The sequence below is a fragment of the Pseudorasbora parva genome, chromosome 5 (assembly GCF_024679245.1).
Source record: "Pseudorasbora parva isolate DD20220531a chromosome 5, ASM2467924v1, whole genome shotgun sequence".
Lineage (NCBI taxonomy): Eukaryota > Metazoa > Chordata > Actinopteri > Cypriniformes > Gobionidae > Pseudorasbora > Pseudorasbora parva.
In genome coordinates, this window is record NC_090176.1 from 29,091,187 (window position 1) to 29,107,375 (window position 16,189).

At 37.4% G+C, this 16,189-nt stretch overlaps 1 protein-coding gene across 4 annotated transcripts in view; it reads right to left on the bottom strand.

Moving 5' to 3' along the window:
• tmeff2a (transmembrane protein with EGF-like and two follistatin-like domains 2a) overlaps positions 1-16,189 on the bottom strand; it is a 102,858-nt gene that overhangs the window by 48,616 nt on the left and 38,053 nt on the right. For 2 of the 4 annotated variants that reach the window (XM_067443817.1, XM_067443816.1), the window contains exon 3: positions 7,128-7,278. In XM_067443817.1, the coding sequence (XP_067299918.1) occupies positions 7,128-7,278 (151 nt within the window). The remainder of the gene's footprint in view (positions 1-7,127; positions 7,279-16,189) is intronic. The other 2 variants (XM_067443819.1, XM_067443818.1) reach the window with 1 other exon arrangement.

The window sequence follows — 16,189 nt, forward strand, 5'->3', positions numbered from 1 at the left end:
GAACTATATCTTTAATGGATCTCCATAGTAGCTAACAAGTGGCTGGAAACTAAACAAAGGACAACTAACTAATGGATGCAAACTAAAAGTCCACGAGAAGGAAACTAAAAGCAAGATAACTACCGTTAAGTAACATAGTTACTGTAGTGCTACTGCTATGTGAATATTTTGAAAAAGAAATTTCTTGTAATATTAAGCATACTCCATGCATTTAGAAAGCTCCTTTAGCACTACATGGAGTGTGATTACTCAGAAAGACTATCTTAACCTCCTTTTCCAATGTCGAAAATGAAGTACCTTCTCCTCTCTACAGTTCCACACCACTAAGCTAATGGCTAGCTGCCCTGTGCCACACTGAAAACTCAATATAAGCACTGGCCCGTCTCCTTAATCAGTGTATTATTCACACTGATCTTACAGCAGCACAGCGGTGAACTCGGTACCGTTTGCGAGGTAAATAGCCCACTTATCAATGCCAGAAAATAGAGAGAAGCATACACTCACCTCACCTCTGTGATACTTCTCAATATTTTGCACATAAGATCCTTCTGAAAGTTTCAGCGGAGCACAGCAAGGACTCATTTTGCGAAACTATATAACAGGATTTCACCAAACAGTATTCGAAGAAACTATTGGTGAATGAGATTATAATCTTTACATATAATCTTTAAATAACTTTAAATATTACCTAAACATTTAATACTTACACCAGACTAGTTTGAATTGAAGGATTATAACTGAAAAAAGAAAAAACTAAACAAAAACAATGGCGCTTTTGATGCCATCCAGCATCATTCAACACATGCGGAATGATATTCAGCACCATGGAGAGCGCCAAACACAGACCTAAATCTGAAGACTTCTTTCAAAAACATTAAAAAAAATCTTACTGACCACAAACTTGATCGGTAGTGGATCAGTAGCATCTCTGTAAAGCATTGTAATAATTAAGCAATTACAGTCTGACTTGTAAACTTCATAGTGTAACTTTTATGACTCAAAAAACAACTTGAATTTAATGTACAAAAACTGTGACTGATGAATGCTTTAACACATGCTTGTTTACAACCCAATAGTATTTCTTAAAGGCAGAGGAAAATTTAATACTGACACTGACAAAGAGTGGAAAATATGACAAACTATAAAAATATATTATGTGATATGACGCCTTTAATACTTCTCTGGTTATTACAATCAATGTCCTATTTCCTGGTGCATGAAGGTGCTCACTTTCAGTTATGATATTGATGTATGAATGAAGACAGAGGAGCCAAGTTGCAACCAGCCTCGGAGAAATAACGAAAATAGCAGAGTGTGATACACTTCACTTATCTCTGTAGGTCATCTGTCAGCTGCTGGATCATTTGCCAGGGAATTAGTGGAGAGGAAATCAGTGTCAAAGAGTTAGATGAGTTGGTACAAGCATCAGAACTGTAAGGCAGTCCATTTCTCTGTCTCTTTCTTCAACGCCCTCAGGGCTGAAAGTGTGAAAATCTCATCGGGCTGTGGGTATATTCTTTTGGTCTAACATAAAGCTGTTTTTAAACAGAAATCATTCAGGGAAACGTTCAACTACATAATGTAATCCTTGACATAATTATATGTATAAATGTGCTATTCAATCTGAATTGAACAGTCAGAATGAAATTAGTAAGGAATATAACAGGGCTGTTGAAAATGTCTTTTGGCCATTAGGTTTGAATTATGAGCTAACAAACTTACACACCTGAGACTGCTGATCTGAGATCCTTCTTTCTATAATATATGACTTTTTGCTGAAATATACTTTGACAATATTGGTTTGTAGTTTGGCTAGTGAGACTGGTATATACACTACTGTGAGGAAAATAAGTATTTGAACACCCTGCTATTTTGCAAGTTTTCCCACTTAGAAATCATGGAGGGGTCTGAAATTGTCATTGTAGGTGCATGTCCACTGTGAGAGACATCCAGAAAACACAATACAGGGAGTGCAGTATAATTAGGCAAATGAGTATTTTGACCACATCATCCTCATTATGGATGTTGTCTTACTCCAAGCTGTATAGGCTGGAAAGCCTACTACCAATTAAGCATATTAGGTGATGTGCATCTCTGTAATGAGAAGGGGTGTGGTCTAATGACATCAACACCCTATATCAGGTGTGCATAATTATTAGGCAACTTCCTTTCCTTTGGCAAAATGGGTCAAAAGAAGGACTTGACAGGCTCAGAAAAGTCAAAAATAGAGAGATATATTGCAGAGGGATGCAACAGTCTTAAAATAGCCAAGCTTCTGAAGCGTGGGCATCGAACAATCAAGCGTTTCATTCAAAATAGTCAACAGGGTCGCAAGAAGCATGTGGAAAAGCCAAGGTGCAAAATAACTGCCCGTGAACTAAGAAAAGTCAAGCGTGCAGCTGCCAAGATGCCACTTGCCACCAGTTTGGCCATATTTCAGAGCTGCAACATCACTGGAGTGCCCAAAAGCACAAGGTGTGCAATACTCAGAGACATGGCCAAGGTAAGAAAGGCAGAAAGTCGACCACCACTGAACAAGACACACAAGCTGAAACGTCAAGACTGGGCCAAGAAATATCTCAAGACTGATTTTTCTAAGGTTTTATGGACTGATGAAATGAGAGTGAGTCTTGATGGGCCAGATGGATGGGCCCGTGGCTGGATTGGTAAAGGGCAGAGAGCTCCAGTCCGACTCAGACGCCAGCAAGGTGGAGGTGGAGTACTGGTTTGGGCTGGTATCATCAAAGATGAGCTTGTGGGGCCTTTTCGGGTTGAGGATGGAGTCAAGCTCAACTCCCAGTCCTACTGCCAGTTTCTGGAAGACACCTCCTTCAAGCAGTGGTACAGGAAGAAGTCTGCATCCTTCAAGAAAAACATGATTTTCATGCAGGACAATGCTCCATCACACGCGTCCAAGTACTCCACAGCGTGGCTGGCAAGAAAGGGTATAAAAGAAGAAAATCTAATGATATGGCCTCCTTGTTCACCTGATCTGAACCCCATTGAGAACCTGTGGTCCATCATCAAATGTGCGATTTACAAGGAGGGAAAACAGTACACCTCTCTGAACAGTGTCTGGGAGGCTGTGGTTGCTGCTGCACGCAATGTTGATGGTGAACAGATCAAAACACTGACAGAATCCATGGATGGCAGGCTTTTGAGTGTCCTTGCAAAGAAAGGTGGCTATATTGGTCACTGATTTGTTTTTGTTTGGTTTTTGAATGTCAGAAATGTATATTTGTGAATGTTGAGATGTTATATTGGTTTCACTGGTAAAAATAAATAATTTAAATGGGTATAAATTTGTTTTTTGTTAAGTTGCCTAATAATTATGCACAGTAATAGTCACCTGCACACACAGATATCCCCCTAAAATAGCTAAAACTAAAAACTAAAACTTCCAAAAATATTCAGCTTTGATATTGATGAGTTTTTTTTTGTGTTCATTGAGAACATGGTTGTTCAATAATAAAATTAATCCTCAAAAATACAACTTGCCTAATAATTCTGCACTCCCTGTATATGATTTTTAAAACTATGTATTTGTTTGATACAGCTGCAAATAAGTATTTTAACACCTGAGAAAATCAATGTTAATATTTGGTACAGTAGCCTTTGTTTGCAATTACAGAGGTTACATGTTTCCTGTAGTTTTTCACCAGGTTTGCACACACTGCAGGAGGGATTTTGGCCCACTCCTCCACACAGATCTTCTCTAGATCAGGTCAGGTTTCTGGCCTGTCGCTGAGAAACACAGAGTTTGAGCTCCTCCAAAGATTCTCTATTGGGTTTAGGTCTGGAGACTGGCTAGGCCACGCTAGAACCTTGATATGCTTCTAACAGAGCCACTCCTTGGTTATCCTGGCTGTGTGCTTCGGGTCATTGTCATGTTGGAAGACCCAGCCTCGACCCATCTTCAATGCTCTAACTGCAAGATTTAATTAAAATCTTGCAATACATGGCCCCAGTCATACTCTCTTTAATACAGTGCAGTCGCCCTGTCCCATGTGCACAAAAACACCCCAAAAGCATGATGCTACCACCCACATGCTTCACAGTAGGGAGGGTGTTCTTGTACTCATCATTCTTCTTCCTCCAAACACGTTTAGTGGAATTATGACCAAAAAGTTCTATCTGACCACATGACTTTCTCCCATGACTCCTCTGGATCATCCAAATGGTCATTAGCAAACTTAAGACGGGCCTGGACATGTGCTGGTTTAAGCAGCGGAACCTTCCATGCCATGCATGATTTCAAATTATGACGTCTTAGTGTATTACCAACAGTAACCTTGGAAACGGTGGTCCCAGCTCTTTTCAGATCGTTGGCCAGCTCCTCCCGTGTAGATCTGGGCTGATTTCTCACCTTTCTTAGGATCATTGAGACCCCACGAGGTAAGATCTTGCATGGAGCCCCCGTCCGAGGGAGATTGACAGTCATGTTTAGCTTATTCCATTTTCTAATGGTTGCTCCAACAGACGGAATTTTTTTCACCAAGCTGCTTGGCAATTTCCCCGCAGCCCTTTCCAGCCTTGAGGAGGTGTACAATTTTGTCTCTAGTGTCTTTGGACAGCTCTTTGGTCTTGGCCATGTTAGTAGTTGGATTCTTACTGATTGTATGGGGTGGGCAGGTGTCTTTATGCAGCTAACGACCTCAAACAGGTGCATCTAATTTAGGATAATAAATAGAGTGGAGGTGGACATTTTAAAGGCACACTAACAGCTCTTTGAGGGTTAGAATTCTAGCTGATAGACAGGTGTTCAAATACTTATTTGCCGCTGTATCATAAAAATAAATTGTTAAAAAAAATCATATATTGTGATTTCTGGATTTTTTTTTTATAGATTATGTCTCTCACAGTGGACATGCACCTACGATGACAATTTCAGATCCCTCCATGATTTCCAAGTGGGAGACCTTGCAAAATAGTAGGGTGTTCAAATACTTATTTTCCTCACTGTATATAATACAAAGGTTTGGGATCAATGCAATAATAAAAATAAGATAAGTTATTATGCAAATAAATGCAGCCCTGGTGATTATGAGAGACTTCTTTTAAAAACATTAAAAAATCATCTACAAATGTTTGAATTGTACTGTATATAACTTAATATAAATAATTAAAGCAATTGTATTTTATTGCACTGTACATAGCAGGCATGACGTTATGACAGGGGAAGTGAATAACACTGATTATCTCTTCATCACAGCCCCTGTTAGTGAGTGGGATATATTAGGCTGCAAGTGGACATTTTTGTCCTCACAGTTTTTTGTGTTAGAAACAGGAAAAATGGGCAGGTATAAGGATTTGAGCGTGTTTTACAAGGACCAAATTGTGATGGCTTGACGACAAAACTGCATCTCCAAAATTGCAGTTATTGTGGGGTGTTCCCGTTCTGCAGTGGTCAGTATCTACCAAAAGTGGTCCAAGGAAGGAACAGCGGTGAACTGGTGATAGGGTCATGGGCGGCCAAAGCTCACTGATGTATGTGGGGAGTGAATGCTGACTCGTGTGGTCCGATCAAACAGACAAGCAGCTGTAGCTCAAATTGCTCAAGTAGGTAATGCTGGTTATGATAGAAAGGTGTAATAATACACAGTGTATCGCAGTTTGTTGCATATGGGACTGCATGTGTTGACTTGACCTCCAAATTCCCCAGCTCTCAATCCAATCGCGCATCTGTGGGATTGGCTGAACAAAAGTCCAATTCATGTAGGCCCTTCCTTGGAAATTACAAGACTGAAAGGATCTACTGCTAACATCTTGTTGCCAGATACCACAGCACACCGTCAGGGGTTTAGTTGAGTCCATGCCTCGACGGGTCAGGGCTGTTTTGGCAGCAAAAGGGAGACCAACACAATATTAGGACATATGTCATATGCCTGAACTGTATATGATCTTCAATTAGGGACTTCACTTTCTCTGCAAAAATATATGAAGTTAATTAGATTACTCAATAGCCAAGCAAAGGAAATAAATAAATATTTACAAAGTACCATCTGAGGTACTTGTTAGGATCATGGAATCAAACTATTAAAAAGATATTGAAAAAACTCCAGTTTTCTGAGACACACTGGAAGTAAAGAAGATGCCCTTGATCACAATTGCAATTTTAACTTTGTTTTCAGAATTATGTCCATGAGGTACTTAAACTGGAATGATCTGATGTACACTCAATGCATAAAAATAAAATGTGAAATAAAAGCAAAAGATGACAGGAAAGTGTTCAGAGACAGAGCCAAACAGACAGATGATGAGAGATGATTCAGTGGCGCCATTCAAGCATCACAGAGACAAAGACTCTTGTTTTCTGTGGCTTGTTTCAGTAAATTAGCTTTTACCTTCCAGAGCACCTACAGACAAGTACATGCACGCACATTCAGGAATAGATGAGAACCAACATCCTGCTGGGATTGAATTATGAATTTACCTGTATACACAGAAACAGGCACACACAGCGAGAAGAGAACATTTCATTCTCTGGATGCTCCATAAGCACAAATACTTGCCTCCCACACTCTCTCTCTCTCCTCCCTAGAGATCATTTTTAGAGGTTTCAGTGTGTTTAGGCACTGTTTAATGGAGTCTGACTCAGCAACTCCCTGATCACCAAACATCTGCTTTACTCTCTGCAATATACCATTAACTGACCACAGAGCACACTTTCGCTCGTATCGCATCATATTTGGTTTTTGATTTGCCTTAAACATGCAATGCTCGTTCATAATCATGAACATTATATAAAAGGAAAAAGGGGGATGTTTATCTGAAATCATTTCTAACAACAATCCAGTCTTGTGGAACAGCACTCATGCCTTAAAAAAACTCAGAATGCAGCTCACTAGGTTTTAAAAGATAGCAAAACACAACACAAAGCAGTAATACACAGCTCTAGCCTGTTAAAGTTATTATGGGTATTGCCTGACTGAAGTATAACATTTACATTTACATTTATGCATTTAGCAGACATGTTGAAACACAACACAGATATGACTGTCTGTCTGTTTCAGACCACAGGGATGAATAAACTGAAGTTCTGCTCAATCTGATATCTTCATACTCACAAATACAATTGAACATGCAAATGATTAGGCGGTGGATTCGCCTTTAAGAGAAATACGCACCAAACCCACGACTGAACGTACCGGCTGGACAGGATCCTTCAGAGACCACCAGGATCTCGGTCTGCTGTTTGCAGGCGTCTCTCCTCAGAAAACACTCATTTTCATAGTTTTCGTTGTTGGAGCCGCACACGGGAACATAATCGTTGTTGCACTAAAAAAGGAGAGATTTTAAGCATTAGAAAACATATGCGAAAAGTGACATTTTGAAAACATGGAACTAAAATTCAAGTCAAAGATTACAAGAATTAGATAAACACAATGATATATTATAAATGTATAGTATTACAACTATTTGATTTTGTCATTTGTATAACTTAAATATAACAATAAAATATAAAATATATATAATATAAGCCAAGCATGAAATGGGAACAAATGAGTCTTTCTTTAAGAACACGATTATATTATGCAATGATAATAATTAAGCATGAAACTGACCTATATATCTCTCACAGCTTAAATGTGATGATTTAGCACCGCTTTATTTTGGGAGTTTCAGATGAGCTCACAGCAGAGAATAAGAATTATGTGGTTTGAATGCGAATTAAGCTACTGTGAGCTCCGAAGGGTCGAAATACAGCCTGCCAACTACACTGCCCACGTTCCCAAAGCAGTGGAAAAAAGATTATGGTGTAAGAAAATGCCAGGGAGGAATATATCACAAAACACTGTGAAACATTTGCAAATCTGTTTTCAGGTGGTTTGGATAAAACAGGTTATACTTTTTAAGATGCACAATCTAGACAAAAATGTTTAATATTATAATAATAAATAATACCAACAAAAGATTCATTACATGTCAATACAAATCATTTTAATATTGGCCATAACATTATGAATCATCAAATTAATTTATATTTAAATGTATTAAATCTGTATCAAACATAATTGTATTACTCGTAGCTCCCTAGAATTATGACAAACAAAATAATTCAAAAAGAAAGACAAAAGATCTACTTCAGTGCACCAAAAAACTTCTCAAATATTCCAGTGAATCTCTTGAAAATTACAATAAAGTTTGACTTCATGAGAAGCAGGTAGTTTAAAATCACTGGGTGGCCTGGTGGAAAATGAAGCCGTTCCAAACCTCACGCAGGTATTTTGGAAGAGTTTGACCAGACCGCACACACATATGCACCTGGACACACAGCGACACACTGTGTCTGGTCCAGCAGGCAGGGTCTGTCTGGCCCCTGGGGAGACAGGTACAGTGCAGGGCTGCAGTGGTCTGTCAGCTCACATGTTGGCTGAAGGACTGTGTGGCTGGAAGCCAGATGGTTGGCAGGGGTCACAGGAATAACTGTGCCCATCGATTCTGGAGCGGGATTTGTACTCACTGTTTTATCGGCTGAGAAGCAATATTATGCAGGATGTGAAAGCTCTGAGCCAACACTGGCAAGAGATCGAGAGAGGGGGGTGAAATAGGAGGAAAAAAGGGAAAAACTAGGTCTACAGGAGATGATTATACGGGATAAATAGAAAAGAACAGAAAACAGCAAAAAGAATGAATAGACAATGAATGAATAGTTTTTTCTATATATTTAACAGTTAATTGTATGTGTATGTATATATATATATATATATATATATATATATATATATATATATATATATATATATATATATATATATATATATATATATATATAGTGTTTCAAAACACAAGAAGAAGCGTTTGCAAAAGACGTGAAGCAGCTGAACCTCACAGAAAATAAATGGAAAATTAAAGTGTAGTGGAATGCGCAAATAAGTTCTGTGTGAACGGCTCCTGAAGCTGTTTACACTGGACACGTCGAAGCAAATGATCCAAATCCATTTGACCCTTGTGTCACAAGTGTGCTAGAGCGTGGAGGACACCAGAAATACAATGGGACATATTTGTTTACTGTTGGTGACTTGTGTTGCAAAAGACACTGATTATAATGGGTTCTTACAGGGTTTTAATTTTTCGACACAACATTACTTTGGTACTATTTTTGTTGGTCAAAGTCAAAGAAAACCCAACTCACATGTTATTTAGTATCTGAATGAAGCAGTGACTTTGAATAAATCGGTCAAGTAAATAATTCAGTGACTCACTCTGAAAACCACTCATTATTTTCAAGGACTGTAATTAATTATATAGTAAAATGTTATGTAACTGATGGATGGATTGATATGACTAAATAATCATTAAAGATCTGGTTTGATAACCAGAACGTTGTAGGTTTAAATATTGCAAGCCTTTGATCAAATGACCTTGAGCAGTGACAGATTTGTTTTCAAACAAAAATGTCCCTCATTCAACTAAGGTCGAATGTGACTTGAGTTCTCTTTGATAAAAATACTCCACTATTAGCACACCTGAGACAGAGAGTGATAGAAAAGACTGAGTGACAGTAAAATGCAACCGAGACACCAGAACAGAAAAACAGAGTGAAATCTCAGAAGAGCAAAGCATTGAGAAGATCTCAAAATAAACACAGAAAGAATGAGAGGAAGAGGGGGAGAGAGAGAGAGAGAGAGAGAGAGAGAGAGAGAGAGAGAGAGAGAGAGAGAGAGAGAGAGAGAGAGAGAGAGAGAGAGAGAGAGAGAGAGAGAGAGAGAGAGAGAGAGCGCAAAATGGATATTACCCGCTTTTAAACCTTTTCCTTTTTTGACATTTTTACAGCTGCAAGTGTTCAATCAATCTTTTTGACCTGGCATGATGCAATAGTGAGAAAGACTGGCCAGCCCCAGGCAGCCCCCAGCATGCCCCAAGAAATGCCTGTTTTGCACAGCCCCTGTAAGTCGGTCCTTTTAACTTTACCCCTTGAGGAAAAGGAGTACATTAGCACTTCATCTTTGAGGAAAAATAACTGGTGATTATGATAGAAAAGTTAATTGAAATAAACTGAGGGCAAATAATGAGTGTCCGACACACTAACATTTCAAAAGAGCAGACATACACTTCAGCTACAAAAAAAAAAAAAAACATCTTTTCACTTACAGGTCAGAAGACTAGGATTGAAGTAGCATTATGATGAATGAAAGGACCTTGAAAAAGCTGAAAAGCATGCTGATAGATATAATACATGTCTGTCCTATTCCACAGCAGAAAGAAAATAAAACTAGTTAGCCATGATATAAAAAATAAAAAACAGAATTAGACATGTCCCCTTTTTTCTTGTTTGAAGACAACTGAAGTACATCAACTTTCACAGAGGTGTAATTGCATTTAAAAAGCTATGGGCTGATAGAATAATGATGACTTATCCTGCACTACACAGTTGATTTTTGTCCAATCAGATGAGCTCTAAAATGAGAATGTCCCAATCTCTTAAAGGGTTACTTCAGCGATTTAGCATTTATGCATTTTATTTCTGGAAAAATTCTCCCATGACACAAATTGACGATATTTGCGTCATCTTTGGAGTGTTTGGCCAGAGGCTAAAGACTACAGCCAGCAGAGGGAGCCATTTCCACATGTTTTCAACCCGCAATGGGAGATCACACTCACAGCACAGCTCACAGCTGCAGGCACTCATTTAAACGGATGCTAAACAATGTAACTGCTTTAACTTCTCAAATTAATTTCTATGAAAGTTAAGCTTCCAAAGGCATGAACTGAAAACGCACCAGACTGAACACGCGTTGTGAATGTATCCCGTGGCCCTCGAGCGTGGTCGTGATTTCCTCAACTCACATCACGAGAGCTCATCAGCTCATTTATGATGTTAAATGTAATCTGACTCCTAATCTGAGTTAGTGCTGTGAAACTCACACGGCAACTCGATCGTTATATTGAACAGAAACGTTCAGTATTTAATTGTAGTGTCTTCTCCAACTCACAGTAATCCAGTAGGTGGCTTTGGGAATGGCCTCACAGGGCAGCAAAGCATTCTGGGAATTGTAGTCTTTCATCCCCATGAGTCTTTTCTCAGTCTAGAAGGCACCCAATTCAAAAATAATTTCACATTTCTACTACACTAATGACCCAGTTTAAATACAGATTCATCTTTTTAGCACTGAAGTACCCCATTGATTATAAAAGTCACTTAACTAGTGACTAACACACAACTAACTAAAAAGTAGCAAATCATGGTTTACAACTGAGATGTAAACCAAAACATCCTGGCTATCCGTCCGCCTCCTTATCCACCTTTCAGAAGTAAGCCATTTCCTGTGAATACAGGAGACTTCTGTCATTAGCCATTATACATTCAGTCCAGTAAACAGGAAAACTATTTACACTACAAAACAGTGTGTTTATGATTTTAATAATATAATAATTAAAATAAGATTACACTTTATTTTGATAGTCCATTTTAAACAAACTACTAACTAGGGCTGGGCGATATGGAGCAAAAAATATATCTCGATATATTTTGCTATATCTCGATATACGATATATATCTCGATATCTTTACAGGAAAAATAACCCCCTAAAAACTACAGCAAAAACAAATATGCCAAATACCACAAATTCTTTTCTTTTTTTATTGAAGTGCAAAGAGGTAGTCAGTTCATGTAGGAACAAAGTCCTTTTGCGACATTTAAAAAAAAAAAAACTCCCTGATTACATAAATAATAATAATTTAACTGTAAAAGAAAATAAATATTATTGCCTTCTTTTCATTTATTTCATGCTTTCAAAAGATGAATCAAAGACTCCCTTATTTACACTTAACAGTAAAACAGTAAGCATTTTGCAGAAAGATGGGGGCATGACTGAGATATAAATAAACTGATTTTGTCATAACACCATTTCCTGTTAAATTTTTATCAAAATTCAAACTCATCATGCGGATCATGTAGGCTACACATGAGCTGAATTTAACTTCTTTTCCAGTTACAGAACGAAATATGAATGTCAGAAGCTAGGCTATATGATAATATGATACAGTACAACTGACAGAAGAGCACCGCGTGTCTCAGGACACCCGAGATGTCGCGTTTTTCCCTCTTGGTTAAAACGTGAATAGACCTGTTCATCATAATCCCGTGATAAAGCTGACAAAATAATCATAGTAATGATATTGCAATACTTTTTAAATGTTTTCAAATGATATGCGATCATTTTGACATTTTAACCGAAAACTATGCGATCAGTTACACACAAATCATAAACTGGCATGATTGTGACTGAGACTGCGTCTCGCACCAGTGTCAATCACCTGACTGTGGGTGAAACGTGCGATTTGAACTATGATGAACATTATTTCTTTATAAATTTAAGCAAGCAGTTGTGTTAGAAGGAAAACGTGATCTCTTAACTGAGTCCTGAACAACGCGCGCGCTTGTCAACATGATAACTAATCCTCACCTGGTTGCGGACTCCGCCGTGTGCACTGAGACGACACGCGAGGGGAGGGGGAACAAAAGCAATGAGGCGGGAGGCGCGCGAGCGGGAGCGAGCAGCCGAGCACAGCACAGGGAAGCAAAGTGGCGGAATCAGAATTTAATATAAACAATATATCGATATATACGATATGTCCAAATCCATATCGAGTTGAAAAAATATCTCGATATATTTTAAATATCGAGATATCGCCCACCCCTACTACTAACTATAAGTAACTTTGCAACTACATGTCAGCTAACTCTTATTAGAGTATTAGACTATCAGTAGACTGGTAAGTTATGGTTATGTGTTAGGATTCGGGTTAGTAGAATAAGTTGAATTGTAGTTGCCAAGTTACTTATAGTAAGTAGAATGTCTGTTGGGGGACCAACAAAATAAAGTTTTAGTAAATACTAATCAGACAGTCTACAAATACTCTAATGACAGTTAGTTGACATGTAGTTGCCAAGTTACTTATAGTCGGTAGAATGTCTGAAGTGGACTATTAAAATAAAGTGTTACCTAAAATAATAAAATATTCCAGTTTAAATGTTTTTGTACAGCTAAAATAGCTGGAAGCGGAAGCCTTAAGCGGCACACATTAAATTATTTTTTTTTGAAAATAACATGGATAGTGACTTAGCTAAAGCAATAATTAGATTGATCAATACAAAAATCAAGGCATGCTGGTATTTGATATTGACACACTATTAACCCTAGAATGTATAAACGGGGTCAAATAGAACTGGCATGCTCTGCTTTCTGAAATATTTTATCAATGAAAACATTCTATGAATTCTTCTTCTTCTTCTTCAAAAAAAACTAAAAAACAAAAACAAACAAACAAAAAAAACTTGACAGATAGAACACATTATAACCCACCCCGAGTAGAATGTTTGAATTCTCAGTATTCATAAAAAATGATCTACTACTTCTGCCATGATTCTGAAGTTCACATCCAATTGACACTTTACTATCCATGGATGCGATTTCAGATGCAGTAGATGAGTAGAGAAAGGCCATGGAAAGGACTGCTGAAGACCTGTTTTAATGTTGTTCTCTGTCTGAAAAGATAATTTTCACATTGTCTGTGAGAAATGTAAGGTTGGAAGTGTAAATGGAAGGTTCAGATTAGAAAATAATAATATACTTATATAAGTAGATCTAAGGTGTTTAGGTGTTTAAGGTCAACTTAGCTAGTTTGGTTTGCAAAAAAAAAAAAAAAAAAAAAGCACTGATACTAAAGGCATGTGGATATGCTCACAACCTTATTGATCAACTTTATTTATGTATATATTGCAAATATATTTCCAGAACATCAAAAAATGCTGTGAGCAGGACTAAATGTGCTTGTTGGCATATGATGGCATTTTGAGAACTCATGAAAAGCTTATAAAATGTGTAAAAACCAGCAGTAATGCTTTTGTCATACACACAAACAAAGAAACTGGCCAACATCTCGACTATGACTAGAAAAAAACAGGTCTGGGTACGATTCGATCTCATCTTATGGTACGGTTCGCTAAAAAACACGCAGTCTGAACACAAACCGCTCTGGGCTTACTTGATTTTTTCTGTTCGCCAATGTAGTTTGTTCATCAGATGCCTCCATACAAATCGCCTGTTCATCGCGGCTGATTCTTCTGACAAATCTCTACAACTTATTAGTTAACAACATATACTTGTTTATTGCAATTTCAACCGCTTTCCGAACTGAGACCCGGCTGCGCGCCTTGCCAGTTTAAAAAGGTGTGACGAGTGCCTAAAGCGCATGCACAGAAGCCAGCTGTCACAGCGCGTGAAATAAACTGAATCTTTAGCGTCTTATTGCATTTATTTTAAAGCGTCAAAAACACACAAGTTTCACACAAACAGGGGGGTTTGTCTTAAGTTAACGGAAACATCTGTATTATTAGCCTAATATAAGAATTAGTGGAGTAATACAGTAAAGAACATGCAGTTTTATTTTTTTTAATGTGATAATTCAATTTCTTACTTGAATGCTGCTTTTAGGCATATCTATACTTTACCTGGAAAGTTAAAAGCAGTTTATTTAATTTGCATCTTTCTTTTATTATTTTAGTGTGTTGTTTATTTTTTGTATGCTGATGTTATAATTGCCTTCTGCAATAAAATAAACATGTATCAGGAAAACAATTAAAATGTTAGTTACAAAGGTGGATGTGTGAAATCCACCACACAAAGGGGTCTGAGACCACATTCCTACTAAAGGGGACCAAAAAGGATCTGAGTCCTCTTTCAGGTACAGGCATAGTGTGAACGTAAAGAGAATGGTGTCCTTTTTCACTTGGTTTACTTCTTGGTCCACTTAAAGGAGTCTGAGTTTGGTTCTTTTAAAGAGGACCCAAGTGTGTAAACACCCTAAGTCCACATGTTTGGTGAGCACAGATGGTATACAGATGGTAGTGTTCACACTTACTCAAATGAACCGCATTAACAGAGCAATCGCACCAGGGTTTGTTTTAATCAAATCAAATATGCCAAGTGTGAACCCCTAAATTAGATTAGAGTTTGTTTAGAAAAAGTACAACTGCATTTAAAAAGAATACATTTAATATTTTGTAATGAATATATACAAGGAAAGTGGACAAATAAACATGTTTGATATATTAAAACAAATAATGTAAAATCTATTATTTTAATTATTTAATTAGTATGACACCTATGTTTTTGAAGAAAACCATTAATTCCAATAAAAGTAATTTTTCTTGATGCATTTGTAACCCTACGATAGTAGTTCTGCTTATAGGCAGGCTAAAAACCTATTGAAGGAGTTATCTAAATCTAGACTCAATGATGAGGTTGGTTATGTACTGAATATGGTCAAAAGACTTGTAGATTCCACTCCAAAGCAAGCACAGGACAACAGATTAAAGTTTTAGAGTTATTATTCAAAATTCAATATTTAGTTCAGTTCTCACAGTTCCATTGATGTTAACAAATCAACCACACTTTGAGATCTCATAAAACAAAAGGACAAAAAAACAAAATGAGAATCCTTCAAAGGAAAATTAGTTACCCTTGAGTGCACTCAAATAGTTTAACTGTTGAACTACCCCTTCAATACTTAGCGTCCAATTCAAACCACACAATGGAATCGTTGCAGCGCTGTTAGTTGAGGCAGTAGACCGGGGAACAAGGCACCAGGGCGAACAGAGAGGAATCCAGCTTCAATGGAAAGGACATGAAGGATCCGGGACCAGAAGAACCCTAAAAAAAAACCAGTCTACACAAAAAATGTGCAGAAAATTAACTAATGTTCAACTAAATGTAACTTTTTTCCATCTTTTCATCATTTAAAAGTCCATATGTTCAATTATACAACTTTTAAATTTAAACCAATGAAATGGAATTGGACAAACAAAAGTACAGTATAGCATAGTAACTAAAACTGACATATTTGCCTCAAAAACTGAATTATATCCTTTCAGAATGCATCTTTCATTATACCAAGATTAGAATATACAACAAAATGTACCTGTTAGGTAACATCCACTGCTATTGTAGATAGCCAGACTGGTTTTTTACATTTTTTTCCAATGTAATCCACTGTAACATTGAAATGTAACCCCTTTTAGTCATTTCACAATATCAGTTTCAAACTAATCAACACAAAATGATAGTTTCACTCACCAAGATAACTTTGTTTTACAACAGGTGTCGTCTAACTTTCAATGTTGTTCAAACTCAAGGATATATGTATTTTTCTAAGTCAATGGCAATCACAATACAACTGCTC